Genomic DNA, 15,260 nt, shown 5'->3' on the forward strand with positions numbered 1-15,260 from the left:
TCAATCCAAAATGGAGTACTCGTGCACATATACAAATTCCAACTTCTTTCGGCTTAATAGAAGATGGATTCAAGGAAGAATTCGCACTGTTGGCTCACATAACATCTGCAACCAATGCCAGCACACGTGTGAGTTCACGTTGCTCACATGCAATCATAGAACAAAAACCAAAATTGCATCTATGGTAATAGCAATAATTGCTCACTGAAGCCCTCCGAGGTGGAGTCATGTTGTTCAAAGAACTGTCAACCCCTGCAGTAATTCCGGTCAGGTCAGGCAGAAAGTTTGGTTGCAGTTATGCCAGAAAGGGCATTATCATACTGCATTGGTTCACCCAATGACCACCTGCGTAGGTCTAGACACATATTTAAAAGTGAATTGTCATTGCCGATCGCCTTTGTAAATAGCAGTGATTCCAATACCACCGGAATGTTCTTGTTGACAATTTTTATCATTTGCTGCTGTTTAGATTGCCTAACGGGAGTGAAATAGTCGGTGATCTTTTGGCAGCTCCAACAATTTAATTAACCTGACTTTCGCCATGGTAGTCTGCAGGGGGCCTGCGTATGAACTTTCACCCTCCATGCTCTTAGCCGTTGGCACCTATTTGGCTTATTTCGTTTGAGTGCAGAACTGCAATGTCTGGGGACCCGCATTTGTTCTGCTGCATACGTTTGGATGACCCCCCCCCCCCCCCTCCTTAGCGGGTTTATAGTTGTAACCAAGGGTGTCCTCCCTCGCTACCGAAAGCAGCAGCAATTAACCAGCCGCCAAGGCCGTATCAGACGCGACACAAGACAGAACGCTAATGGAAAGGGGAGAGGAAGGAATAACCAATAAGCTATTGAAAGATGATCAGTAAAACCTCTTGGTAGCCAGAGCTGCAATGTCTTGCCACACCTACCACTCGCAAGGAATTAGTTTATGTAAGGTTCAATGCAGACGACTCCTCTGTGATTGTAGAACATTAAAAAAGACTGTTTTCCAGCATTAGGTCCCTCAGCCACCACAGACCACTCGCCGCACCACTGCGCGCAGTGGGTCTGCATTATTATTATTATTAACAGGCTGATGTCCTACTGCTGGGTGTCTCGCTCGTCTCTGTATTGAAATGGTATTTCTAGGGGACATTTTGACGGGAAGAAAAGGGGAAGGGCTAACGGTAGCCTACAAAGGCTTGCTGGATTGAAAGGTACTTTTGATCAGGAAATGGGAGGGATAACATGTCTCATCGTAGGCTGTCTCCTCTCCCCAAGTCACCTCCACCAAGGTGATCCGTCCTCGCTTCTCCACCCCTGGGATAGATCCAAAAAGCAATGGCCTTTCCCTGGCCTCCTGGGAGGAGAATATGTTGGGGAAAGAAGTGAGGATGCCCTCAGATTCCTCGTATGAGGAAAGAGCAGAGGGTGGAAAGGATATGGTGGTGGAAACAATTGAGGGAACAGATATGGATGGTGTGACAGTAGTAATAGTGACTGAGAAAGAGATGGAGCTACAAAGAGTTACTCCCTGTGTGGGTGAGTAGGTAGGCTGTGGAGAGTGTGGTCACTAAGAAAAGACTGAAGTTCAGATTTCTGAGAGGTAAAAGTCACCTATGAGAATGAGGTGATTTTTAGTGGAAAGAGAGTCAAGGAGTTGCCCAAGATTATCAAATAATGATCCAGTGGGAACAGGAGGGCGATGGATGGAGATGATGTGAACAGAGTGAGGCAGAGCAAAATAAGAGATGGTGAATTCAAAAGAGATAGGATAGGACGTGGCATTGGAAATGTGTGAGGCATTGAGGCGGGAAGAGAGTAGGTGTCCGACGCCTCCACATTTGCCCGTCAGTCGAGGAGAGTGTATGAAGGATAGTTTGGAGTCATTTAGGGCTGCCGTAGTGGCAGTGTTCAATGGAGAAATCCAGGTTTCAGTGATAGCAAGATGGTCTAGGGGAGGAGAGCTGGAGTGAAAGTAGTCGGTGATGAAGGACGTTTTGTTGCATACAGACTCTGCAGTCCAGATTGCAATGCTCAGCTCATGAGGTAACGAATAGTAGAGAAGTTGAGTCTCGGAGGAAGCGAGATGAGGTGGATAGGTGTAAGAGGACATATGGTTAGCTCGTCTGCTTTGTTTGTTGGAAAGAGATGGAAGAGAGATGGAGTAGTGGGAGTTTAGAGTTCTGAGTTTTATAATGGGTTTAGGAAAGGAGGACATTGTAGTGTGATTGGAGAAAGCGTAGTGATAGGTGAGTAGGAAGAGCAGCAGAAAGAGCAGGAGTGAATAGGTAAGTAGCACAGTGTAGAGAGAGTACATTAATTAGGAAGCTAGGTCTACTCACAGGTGTTAGGTTGGAGTTTGATTTGAATGTTGCTTTTGTGCTGTATGCAAGGCTTTCCTGTGGCAACCTGGGGCAGACCGGGGCGAACACGGAACAGAGAATAAAATCGAGAAGTGTAGCAACCCTTAGCTATGTCTTACCTTTGCTCTGTGGGCCCTGGTGAATGGATGCCCAAAGGACGGTGCTTATATACCCAAAGTAACCCGGGAGTAACTTTGTCAGAGGTCACAGGGGCAGTCCCTAGATTGATCCTGGATGCTGCGTTTGGGTCCCCTGACCACTGCAGACAGCCTCCGGCAGATGGAAAGAGGGCTTCTGCTGGTGTTGTGGTGAGCTCTGTGTTGCTCCGAGCCCAGTTTAAGCCACTTTTGGAGGGGGAACGGCCTTCCAAAAAATGGCGGTTTGGGGTCAGAAGTCACAGGGGCAGTCCCTAGATCGATCCTGACCTCTGCAGTTGATTGAAAGCTATGAGATGTAATCTAGTCTGCAAATTAGCCATACCAAGTCACATAGTTCAGTTTGTTCTCCAGTGCTCCCTAGGATATATTCAAATATATAGGTATGAATATGTTTAGGGGAACCTGAAGGTTTTTTTTTTTACTTTTTTTTTTTTTTTTTTTATGTGGACATATCCACAGTTGTAACTAACTTATTGAGATGATGGCATTTTGGATATAATTTCTGGTAAAGCGTACAAATGCACCGAGCAAGATCTTGATACTCCCACAGATTCTCCATACATTTGCTGACTCCCCAGTTTATGTTCTGGTCTCTGCTTTTGAAGACCTAAATACAATGGTAATATGACTGTACTGAAGAAAGGGGAAATTCAGGCATGCTCAGGAGATGGTTTGAGGATAGAGGATTGGTTGCTCCTGATTTGGAAGATATTGGGCTTCATTACAGGTCGGGCGGTCCGGAATTAAGTGGCGGTAAACCCGCCGCCACTGTTAATTCCAGACCGCCCGATCCCGAGACCTGCAGGCGGGAGGTGATCTTCCTGCCAGGTTTGACCTGGCGGGTTGAACACCGCCCGCCTGCAGGCGGACGTGGAAACACCAGCACCATCACGAGATGGTGCCGGCGTTTCCACTTCCCCATTCCCATTGAGTCCTATGGGAATGGGGATTTACACCATTCCGCCTCCGGGATTCCCAGGACACCAGGGTCGTAATGCCCTGGTATTTCCGGGAGTCACGGAGGCGGAATGGTAATTCGAGTCCGGCGGTAACTAGGCGGTTTTACCGCCACGGTTACCGCCGGACTCGTAATGAGGCCCATTATCTAGCTGCACAGTTGCTGTTTGTTCCGACAATGGGTACTCTGAACAGTGCCTTTTGAAAAGCTAGATGGCGCCACTGGACCAGGAGAATTGTTTTCCTGGAGTGAGTGTTAAATCTGGATTGAAACTAACAAAAAGCTTGGTGGTCCTCGTTCTTCCTTTTTTATGTACAGTACACTGACCTTGTCCAGAAAGGGTACTAACCACTCCTTACAGGTAGTTTTAGGAGAAGGGAGGGTTCCAGAGGCTGTCCTGGCCCTAAAGTGGGCAATGGCAGAAAAAAGGACCCAGGTTCCTACCCCTTTCTCTTGGTCCTGCAGTACACCTTTGTCTCTTGCCATGCCACATTGCCAAAATGCTTCCCAGGGTTTTCTTTCATTTGCAGAGGTCAAAGGGAAAGCAAGTGGATAAGAAAAACTTAAAACCCCAAAATCAGCTACTTATGTACCAGCAGCATGAGCAGTGCTGAGTCGGTGCCTAGCCGGCTGACAAACTAAAGAGCCGCACGCCTAGGCAGCATTCATAGAAACTGTGCAGTGCCACCCAGAAGCATTGGTGGACACCAGCGCATATAAGATGACCCCCACCCTAGACCACCAAGCAATGTTGGGACAGGTGCGGCCAACCCAGAAGAATGTATCCTACTTGTGCAACCCTGGAACACGAACCTGAACATTGCTTGTACCGGGCCAACATTACCTGTGGTGGGTTGGGGCGGGGGGGGTTAGCCCTGGACAACGCATTACATAGAGGGCTACCACTTTCAGGGCAGGGAAAGAGCCTAGATTGGTTAGGGAAAGTGAACAAATCACCAGAGAAGGCGGGCTATAAGAAGAGGCCACGAAGGCAGGAGGTGTGGGATTTTTTTAGGCAAGGTCAGAAGTGGAGGTGGTGGACCAAGAGGCCAGCAGGAGGAATGAAGGAGCAGTTAAGTTTGGAGCACTTTATTGGAGAAAGGTAAGGCACTGGCTTAATGAGTGTAGGGGTACTGCAGTGGGTACGTGTGTGGCAAGTGAATAGAGCCTAGTGTAAGTAGTAAATGTGATTTGGTTCAAAGGAGGAGTTTCTGTAGTGGAGTTGAAGTTCGAGTAGGAGGAAGAGTAGTGGAATGGCAGTAGTAATAGTTGGAGGAGGGTGGTTCAGTAGTGTGGGGTGTGGGAGTACTAGTGGTGTGGGGGAGGTGTAGTTGTGTGGGAGGATGAGCAGTAGTAGTGTGGGAGGAGGAGTTGTAGTGTAGGAGTGAACCAATCAACAAGGGAGGTGCACTATACGATTTTCCTGCCTTCTCTGTAGTCTGAGTAGTATAGGAGTAGTGGTGGTTGTGGTGATTAGGAGGATTAGTGGTCGTGGAGTACGGGTGGTGTGGAAGGAGGAGCAGGAATACTGTTGTGGGAGGAGGATTGGTGGAGGATTAAGAGGAAATTGCATTAGAATAAGCCATCTGTTAAACAATAGGGGGCAACAATTGATAGCACTAACTGGGGTTATGGGTACCTGGACTAAGGATGGCCCTAGCGCCACTTCCAAACCCCTTTTTCCATTTGTTACATCCTATTGAACCACCTATCTGTTTTTAATGCTGAGCAACCCATCAACTAAAAGGAAGAACCGTCAATACACCTTTGTTTTAACTTCCACTAAAATCCTTAACTTTCGTCGACTCGGCGAGTTATTAAGGCTATCTGTGACAATACATTATCCAAGTAACTAAACATTGCATAGATCAATTTAATTCCTTTTTGAGGGCTAAACATGCAAAGACCTTGAATAGCTCCCATTCCTCTCCTAAAATGGTGTTTGTTTAATAAAAAAACTATTTTGTTTGCATTTGTAAAGGAAAATGTACAGTATGCAGCGTAAATAAAAAGATGGTGGCGCGGACGACAAGTGGACAAAAGTGGTTGCTGTAGACTCTGTTCTTACTCTCTATGCTGTGAGGAGGAGTCTGGTGCCATTGAACTAGCTGCTTACATATATGTCTTAGTCCGGTGTGGACAAAAGTGGTTGCTTTGGTGGCGGGTGGTTCGGCAGTCTGCGGTTCTTTGACAAATTTGTAAGGTATTGCTATTTGCAGGTTTGATAGTTTTTCTTCTGAAATGAGCAGATCTTGCCAAACGCTGGTTTACTTGGTCGCTCTAATAGAGGGGAAGTGGAGCAACTTTTTGTACCATTTTGAAGAGGTGACTGCAGGTCTGACCTTTTTGAGCCTCTTCGGACACACCTCCTGCGGCAAATGACCACATAATCCATAATTCGCTTAATCCACCTCAACCACCTTGTCAATTTTAAGCACTACATTTAGTAATGCCAGCAGTTAACCACAAATACCCATTGCGTTCTACAGACTGTGCAGCCTGTTCCAGTGTGCTAATTGCCACATGCATTTTGGAAAAAAGATCAGATCGTTTAAACAAACCAAATGTCTAGCTGCAGGCGTTACAGATTCCATATGCAAATTAAACAGCCTTATCGAGAACGACCAAGGGAAGATTACTCAGTTTTTCAAAATATACGATGAAGGCCAAAATAACTGATCCATGTTTGGCTGTCCCCTCTGAGATAATCATGTGTCCCGTAGCTGTACCCAATCAATCACAAGCCACTCATGTGATAAAGAACTGATGGAGGTGTGCTTAGACCTGCAAGCAGAATCAAACCCACAAAATGCTGCAATTTCTATTTTGGCTCAACATTACCAGTCACAAAATACGCATTCTACACTATCTACGGATTTGACTAACTCGTCTAATTGAACAGAGATCGCCATGAACGCTTATGCTTCACCAATGTAACGAGAGGAAAGCTGCTCCTCCCCTGACTCATCTTGTCTAGAAGATCTTGATACAGAATCAGAAATTCAAATTCGGACTATATTAAATGCTCTGGTTATGTTGCGTAAAACCATGCACAAAACTGTTTTTGAAATCCGAGCTTGCAAAATCATTAGCTCTGATTACTTCCACTCAGGCCTTTAGAGAGAAGGAGGCTAGTAGTGGGAAGGCATTTAAATGCACAACCATAACTATACAGGACTTGCCAACTGTCTCTAAAACGAATCCTCAGATAATGGATAGGCAGCCTGCACCGAGACAAGCAAATATGTCAGAATCTGTGAAGACTGGTGGAGAAACAAGCAAAAGGAAATCTATACCACTTTAAATACAGCCACAGGAAACCATCAAAGGCCCACATTCATAGCAGCTCCACAGGTTTTAGACTTCCAATCGAAAATGTGTGCAAGGAGCCTGCCAAAAGGCATGAAATAGTACTGAATAACAAACATAAAAGCAAAAGTCAGGGGTATATGCCGGGCCTTAAGATAGCATCCAATAAAGACTGCCTTAACGGAAGCACGGGAGAACCAGAAACGGTCCGAGATCATTTCTTTACATTCCTGAAAAATGCTAGAGGGAGATATAGTAAGGAGAGCTGCTCTGGTACTTTAGTAACTAGCAGAATGAGGGGGCGGGGGGCGATTGGAAGAGAATACATCAGAGGCCCCAGAAATGGGCGCAGATTGTGGTCGGGGGAGGAAATTAAACAACCCTATAACACCCCTGTCACTGAAATCTCTAATACTAAAATAGATCTGGTTACTACTTTCTCAGACATGAGCACAAACAAGATAAAAATTATAGATTTATATGCTACCTCAGCTAGCCCCTTTTAAATCGATCTAACATGCTTGAGCTCATACATCGCTTTTCCATACTAACAAAGATTGCTCCCCATGATTTGAAGCGATTGACGTTCCACGCTTTGCTTGGGGCCCGAACTGGCCTGTCCTCCATTTAGTTTATCCAATCATAACTGAGCTTATTATGACCAAGCTCCTGGATTCCTAATTTTGGTTTATGAATTCATAAAAATGACAAAGGCAACATCTTTGGGGGGAAAAAGGGACATTGGCACCAGGGGTTTGGATGCTCAGTTAGTGGATTCTAGAAATTATATTGTGACCAAGGTAGTCTCAGCTATGCAAATTAGAGAACATATACGAGAGGCAAATTAGACATCTATCAGAGGACATTGAAGGAGTTGAATGACCGATTATGCCGCCCCCGCCAGATTATAAGATGATGGAACACAAAAGGATACCTTTCCTTTATGATCAACCCTCTGGGTACTCAAATGTTGTTTGCAGCAGACATTATCTTATTGCAAGAGACTTGGTTAAGGGAGAAATGATATATAGTTATGTTACCTTCCAAAGGGTTGCTAAAAAAATAAACCTGCCAGACCTTTTGGAGGTTTGATTTTAGCTGTTGCGCCCCATCTGAAAGCCAAAGGATTTTGACCATTTGCCAATCTGAATCAGTGCTGGGGATTGGGGTTATGACAATGACAGTATAAATGCTATAATAAGTCACATCGAGAATCACTTGCCCAAATTGGCAGTCCTACATTGTAGGAGACCTGAATTGTCAACGACATTTCCCAGACAAGGTTGTTTTTCTGCAAGAACACTGCTATGTGGAAAATGAATTTAATATGTGGGCGATCAGCCAGGTGAAGAGGACCAGGTTTTGGATTGTAATCCATGGCTGCTCCTCTTTAAAACTCAGCAATTATTTCACGTTATCAACGTGAACATAAATGACCTGTACTACACCTGGTCAAATGGCCAGCAATCTTCAAGGATTGATTTATACTGTCGGACTATAAGGGTTTCTCACTGATTGACAATTTCAAACTCATACCAAATAATTAGAGCGATCCTGGAATTCTCTGTTGGTGTGAACTCAAAGCCCCCAAAAAGCAGCTGGTGGGAAAATGTGGCTGAACATAATTTGCACAAAATTAATTAGTCGCTGTTAGAATCTTTGACTGAAACCTCTTGCCCAATCTTTGGTAATATAATTGTGTATGATTCAATGCAGAAGGTTTCAAATAACAGAAAAAGATCACCTTGTAACACTGTTCCCTTAATGTCTAGGACCACGTTATTTTAAATAAGAAACCAGGGTTAAGAACAAAAATACAATGGGTAAAGTCAAATGTGCTAGATCTACAGTTACGAATGTGGGTGAAAAAACCGAGATGCGGTTTAAGAACTGGTATCAAATGTATAGGGGAACCAAGACCGCAGCGTAATGGAAAACCATGTATATTATTGCCTTGAAAAACAAAGATATGCAAAGATTTTGGCACATTTTTAACAAACGTAATGCTGGTGTTTTAAGTATTGGAGAAATCAAACCATCTCTAACTCTGTGTGGAAAGAATGTCCTCTCACTATATTACAGAGAAGAAATGGCTGAGGAAAACCCATGTTATTTGGAGATAAGTGACCAATTCCTTTAAATGTATGGAGGAAGAAATAAAAACATTATAAAAAAATGAATTAAAACCCTCCTGAGCTCCGGGGCCAGATGGCCTCCCTAATGTACTATTTAAGACTGATCCTAAAATAATAAAAACAATGCCATTGTTTTTATTATTTTTAGAGAGATTGTTACTACGGGAAAATTACCTAGATCTTGGAATAATTCACTCTGATACCAATATACAAAAAAGGCTTGAGCTACTCACCAGCAAACTATTGAATTTTCGCTATGATCTATTCTAGTGCCAACATCTTTTGTAATCTACTGCTGGCCTATATCAGTTTATGGATCATTGAAAAGAATATTCTTAGCTTGTCTATCTTTTGCAAAGGTTATGGCACCTTATCCAATATTTGGATCCTTATGCACTTTATACGCTTCACCTTACTGTCCAAAACTAATGCACTTTATATATGTTTTATTGATTTTACTAAGTCTTTCGATACTGTAGATGGGCAGATTTTATGGAAAAGATGAAAACAGGAAATTTGAATCTGCACATTTTATATTTTGTTCAATCTTTTTATTCAGAGGATGATCCAGATCAGAGTAGACCAAGAAGGCACATTAAGTGAGCAGGTGTCAGTTACCTTTGTCTAAAACAAGGATGCACACTGGCTCTTATCTTTTTAATATTTACATTGCTGAACTTTCATTTTCTTTTTAAGAACTGTAAAATTGACCCCACTGCGTATACAGATTCAACCTATTACTTGGCTATCATACGCTGACGATATTATACTTGTGCAAACTGTGCTGGGCTTGCAGCGTAGTCTTACAGCCCCGGAATTAAATTCTGCAAACCATAACCTAAAATGTATCTGTCTAAAACTAAAATTATTGCTATTAAATCCAATCGTAGAACCATAGAAAAACTACTGGGCTGTTCAAAATACAACAATAGAAGAGGTATCTAGCTACTCTTACCTTGGTATGCTAATATCCAATACATTGGATAAAGAGGCTCTCTCCAAATTCATAATAAGCAAAACCACTGCTAAGTTTAAGGCAATCGGGTATTTCATGTCAAAGGCTGGCAGCTTCTGCATGGAGGGCTTTGTAAAGCTGTATAATTCTTGCATCAGCCCAAGTGCCCTATATGGCCTTGAAGTTGTTACTGCCAAGGAAACTGCCTGGTAGATGTTCTAGAAAGAAGGTTATGGAAGAGCTCCCTGGGACTGTCGCAAGCAGTACCGATGGAAGACATTTGCTTTGAATTGGGCCTAATCTCTCTCTCCACTCAAAATATTATTGCTGAATGTCACTTCTACATTAAGTTAATGATTAATTTAGATAACCCAAATTCAATGTTTTCTTATTTTTTTAGATCATTCAGGTATTTTGTGTAGGCACCGCACTCTAAAGCTCTAAATACTTGCCATGAAGAAATCGTTGCATTCCTGGATGAAATTGGCTGCCCCTGTGCTCCTGATGAGAATCCATCCACTAAATGTTTTGAAATAAAAAAGGCCAGAATATGGGACAGAAATACATGTACAGGCCATCTCTCTGGGAAATCTAATTACGCAATCTATTCTAAACAAACCTTTCCAACTGACTTTGCATCTACCTACATAAACCATTTACAAAATAATAAAGTGAGAAGGTTCATAATGTGTTTAAGGATGAACCAGTTAACTACAATAGTAAATGGAGATGTGCGTGGCTTAAGATACCCTATGAACAGCGTCTCTGTAGATTATGTGGAAATTAACCGGAGACAGCTGGCCCCCTTTTTGACAGAATGTATCGCACTAAATATCATTTATGAAAACGGTTATATGGAATTGTTACAAGATATTATTTTTATTTGTACAAACCAATTCTCGTCGCGGTCTATTGTATATATATTCAAGAAATTGTGAAGCGTTTATATTGATTGAACTTTGTAAAACATATATTTCAGTTTTAACTACATTACGATAGAAATGGTTTTAAAACTGTTCACTGATCTGTTCTTTTTTATGGAATGTAACTAATTTGAGTAATCTTTGTAAATGTTTCTCATGTAAGTGTTAAAGGTTATATTTAACCAATAAAATATAATATATATTAAAAAAAATGGGGAAAGCCTTCACAAATCATTGACAATCCAGGATGGCATTTTATTACTCGGAACATTGCAGGCCACCTGTTTTATTAAAATGTCTTGTTTTAGTGTGTTGGATTAATTGCATTTCATTTGGTGACCTATATTCATGTTGGCAACTAAAGCTGAAGTACTTATGATTAAAGTTAAGCATTGACTTTCTTTTGAAGAGGTTGTATTGATATTGCCTAAAATGTTGTCAGCTTTCAGAAGAAACATAGGATTTCCTTGTACAGTATAACATGCATGCTATTTTTAATCTTTTATAAGGCGTTCATTAGTTTTAGTGCACTAAATCGCAAGAGCAGATTTCTGTCTGGGTGTTAATGCATAGACACTGTTGAAGTTTGAAACACATTAGAATGAATGACGCTATTGTGGGGGCGAACCGCTAATTACCATAACCCAAAGCAGGTCCAGCTCATGAGGAATGAGTGCATGTTTTGTACATAAAGCAAGTTTATTGTACAATCATCCGGGGAGCAGTTGGATGATGCTGTGGAGTCAAACTATCCCAAGTGACACATTATATACAATTTTGTAACCGTTAAAACACTGCAATATATTTTATTACAATCCACCCCCCAAATGTGATTGGACAAACCCTCTTCAATGAAATCCCTATTTCTCCAATTCCTACATTCTCATTGGTAGCCGTTATCTTAACTACCATCTTCAGATTTTATTCATAGCACACCACTTCTTGGGATTTGTTCGTGGTAACTCATGACATCATCAAACAGTTAAACATTTGTGTGCAAACTTAATTCATTACTAGCAAAAACTGGAATGAAACCTTAAACATAATTGAACATGGTTTGCATAGATCAGACAATCGATATGAAGGAGGCTGAATAAACAGGTTCTCTTTGAACTGATGATAGCTATCTCAGCTGCCCCAGCTCACTGCCTCCATTTAGATATTTTAATTTTTACAACTACCACTTCAGCACGTATGGCCTCTAGTTTCACCCTGAGCTGACAATAGAGTCTCAAACACTGTGGCCACGGGCATTGCTTCACCCCACGTTTATTGCTGGACAAAAACAAATGGCCGAGGCCCTCTGTCAGGTTACCATGCATTTAAGAGCTTACATCTGCTTTCTGCCATACTCCCAGGCCATAAAACCCATGTACGGCTTTAGCTGAGCTGACCCTCGCTAAGGTCATAGTTACCTATTTACACATCCTCTGGTCATGAAACTCTGCAAAACCAGTTTCTCAAAGTCCCTTTAAAATTCACCTTGCAAAAAACCCTGACTGCCGTGTTTTATTTGTATAAAAAAAAACCACTACATTTAGATGCACAAGTTCTCTGTATATTTGTATAAACGAGCGTGCATGTTTAATAATTGTCATATTTTCTTAATAGTGGGTTATCTATGACTAGTCCTCTTCCTTGCATGTACATTATAGAAAACTCCTTGTTGCCCAGTTTTTAGACATTCCATGGCGCACCATGTTTGAATCGTGGTTTTTATATTTCATTTGCAGGTTTTGGCATTTTCTTTCTGCACTCATGCAATGCTAATGTGTATCAGTTCTAAACAAAAGGTATAACTAAAGTAACATACCCCAGCCATAATTAACTACACTGGTTACATATGAAGTTGCAACATCACACTCAGTTCTCCGCACCCCCAGTCATCAATATGGCGAGCACAACATAAAGCCCCCGTGATCATGGGGACCTTTCCTGTCCAGCCCAACATTATTCAGTATATAGCATGCCACCTATTGTGTAATGACCATTTGACAAATCGGTTTAAAACAGTGAGTTGTATTGTCCCTCTGAGTAAACTACAAAAGAGAGCTGTGCTTAATAATTTCCTTTGCAGTGCATGTTGCGTGAAGAATTTGGTTGCCAGCTGCATGCAGATATTTTTTTAATTTTTTTATAAATCTATGTCCTGTGAATAGATTCTGAGACATGTAGAATAGAGGTTATTGATTTTCATTTTTGTGAAAATGTTCTCTTATTCCTTTGCTGATTTTTCTTTACAGGGCGTGAACTCTTTCTTTGTCATAACAAACATCATTAGGACTGAAAAACAAGTCCAGGGTTTCTGTGCAGAGGTAAGTGAATGTTAATATTTGACCACACCTTTGCAGAATGATAGCTCCTATGCAGTATTTATTCCAGTAAATTTAGAAAGCCCATGAAGGGATAAAACACAAGACATAAAATATGAATTAAAATGTTTTTTTTCTTGTTGTAGCGGGTAATGGGACAAACACCTATAGATCGAAGGGGTTTTCCTACAAAAAGAATGGGTGTTCATCTCTCCGAAGGATCTAAACAAAAGGTGTATGAAAGTGATACGTTAAAGTGTTTCACTGTTTCCTCTTTGCCAAATATATTGGTCCCCCTCTGCTTCTCTCTGTCCTACAGTCGCATGGGTATAGCGCCCAGCTCATTTTTAGACACTCGAGCAGACTCCGGGGTGCAACACACTACATGCTTTTTGCACTGGTCGTTCTCCAGACCGTTGCAGGGATATTGTGCCCAACCTCTCCTTGGCACCTAAAAACAGACCTGAACGTAGCAGCTAGCATGCTTTTTTATAAATTCCAAGGGATTTTGTGCCAGCTCACTTATTGGCAGTTTTAGGGCTGTAGCACCATGCTTCCAATTTGTGCACTCCCTGAGATACAGTGCTCAGCTCACTAAGTCTTTAGGGATATAGGGGCTCATTCCTAGTTCGGCTGTAGTTCGGTGGTAATTCTGTTGAACCATCACCAAACGGAATTACTGTTGCTGCCACCTTGTCCCATCAAGTGGTGGTAGGCTGGGCAAGTCCCCATTTTAGGGAGTCCACAGGACTCCATTGGGTCTTTGGTGGTAATTCTGCTGATTTTTGCAGGGTTGTGTGTTTTTTTTTAAATTATTATTTTTTATAGGTGTAAGCATGATATTGGAGGCAAATCCTCCACTTGAAAGCCAAACACTGGATCTGGCGGTGCTGTAAACATGGCAATAATGGGATTACTGCTGCTTTTTACTGCACCGCCAAACTTGGAATGATCCCCATAGGGCCCTGCTTGCTCTTGCAAGCAACCACAGATTCTAGCTCTTGTTTTGGGTTGCACCGGTGTGCAGCTGCTCTCATCAACTCCCTCAGGCTCCTCATTTTTCTGTGGCTGCTTAGGACTCTCCCAGGCCTCAGGACTCCCACGCCCATCTGCTTTCTCAGTCTCTTGTTATCTCTCTCCTCTTGGTGTTGGGCTCTGTCGGCTTCTGGTGCCTGTTACCGTCCCCCAACAACAAGGCGTAAAATCTAGTAGCGTCTTTACTTTACACCTGGGGCTTGTCATTCTAACAAGGCCTGCTATTAGATCAGGTGTTTGGACCCTTCTATCCTTTGGATTGCCTTTTTACTGCAATTTAGTGATTTGTCTTGCATGCCAGTTCACTGCGTGTTGTTGTGTCTAACTGTTGTGGGAGCCATTTTGAAACCGGCAGAAGCGTGCAGCTGCAAATGGTGCTCAAGCTGTTCTGGGCGCTCCAGGGCAATGTTTCTCTGAGCAGATTCTGACTGGAAATGGTAATCAAGCTTGAGGGAAACGGAAGTGCTTTCTTTACTTGCTGCTCACTGTGAAGGCACCATGAAGCAGACATAGACAACAGAATTGCGTTTGGTCTGCAAACCTTTATTAACTCAAAATGCAGGATGGAGTAGAGCCTAACTTGCCCTATGCTAAGGTGAGATTTCCCTACCTAAAGAAAGCTAAGGATAGTCTGTGTCAGACAGTCCAAAGCAAATGTCCTAAATCATAAAAAGTAGTGTTCAAAATAAAGTTCAGAATTGCTTCCAGCTATTGGCTTGCAATCGGCTTTCCCTTCCCCACGATGGTTCATAAGATATAGGGGTTCCCTTCCCCAAGCGTTTAGTTCTTCCAGCTTTTCAAAACAGCACAATTCCTTGGGACGTTTCCTAGCTCTGCTGATTTTGTTCCTTTTCAGTAGTTCACAGTAGCACAGTTTCTTGACCTCAAACACATAAGTTTGTTGTAGTTCAAACACAAGCTTCTTTGTGGATGCTTTCAGTGGCTTTTCCATACAGGGGTGCACTCAGACTAGGGGCAGTTGTTGGACCACATGGTCCACCCATCACAGGTCACACAACCGATACACCTTCCTTGTTGCTTTTCCATCAACACTAGACCACTGCTTCAACTTGACAGTGATGCTCGATTTATTCACTCACACTCTCCTGACACTGTACCGTGGCTTGGTTGGCC

At 42.5% G+C, this 15,260-nt stretch overlaps 1 protein-coding gene across 2 annotated transcripts in view; it reads left to right on the plus strand.

Moving 5' to 3' along the window:
- Positions 1-15,260, plus strand: part of P2RX7 (purinergic receptor P2X 7) — a 356,033-nt gene that overhangs the window by 111,924 nt on the left and 228,849 nt on the right. For both annotated transcript variants that reach the window (XM_069619560.1, XM_069619561.1), the window contains one exon: positions 13,023-13,094. In XM_069619560.1, coding sequence (XP_069475661.1) covers positions 13,023-13,094 — 72 coding nt within the window. The remainder of the gene's footprint in view (positions 1-13,022; positions 13,095-15,260) is intronic.

Source organism: Ambystoma mexicanum, chromosome 10 (assembly GCF_040938575.1).
Source record: "Ambystoma mexicanum isolate Mex_15411 chromosome 10, UKY_AmexF1_1, whole genome shotgun sequence".
In the NCBI taxonomy this organism is placed as follows: Eukaryota; Metazoa; Chordata; class Amphibia; order Caudata; family Ambystomatidae; genus Ambystoma; species Ambystoma mexicanum.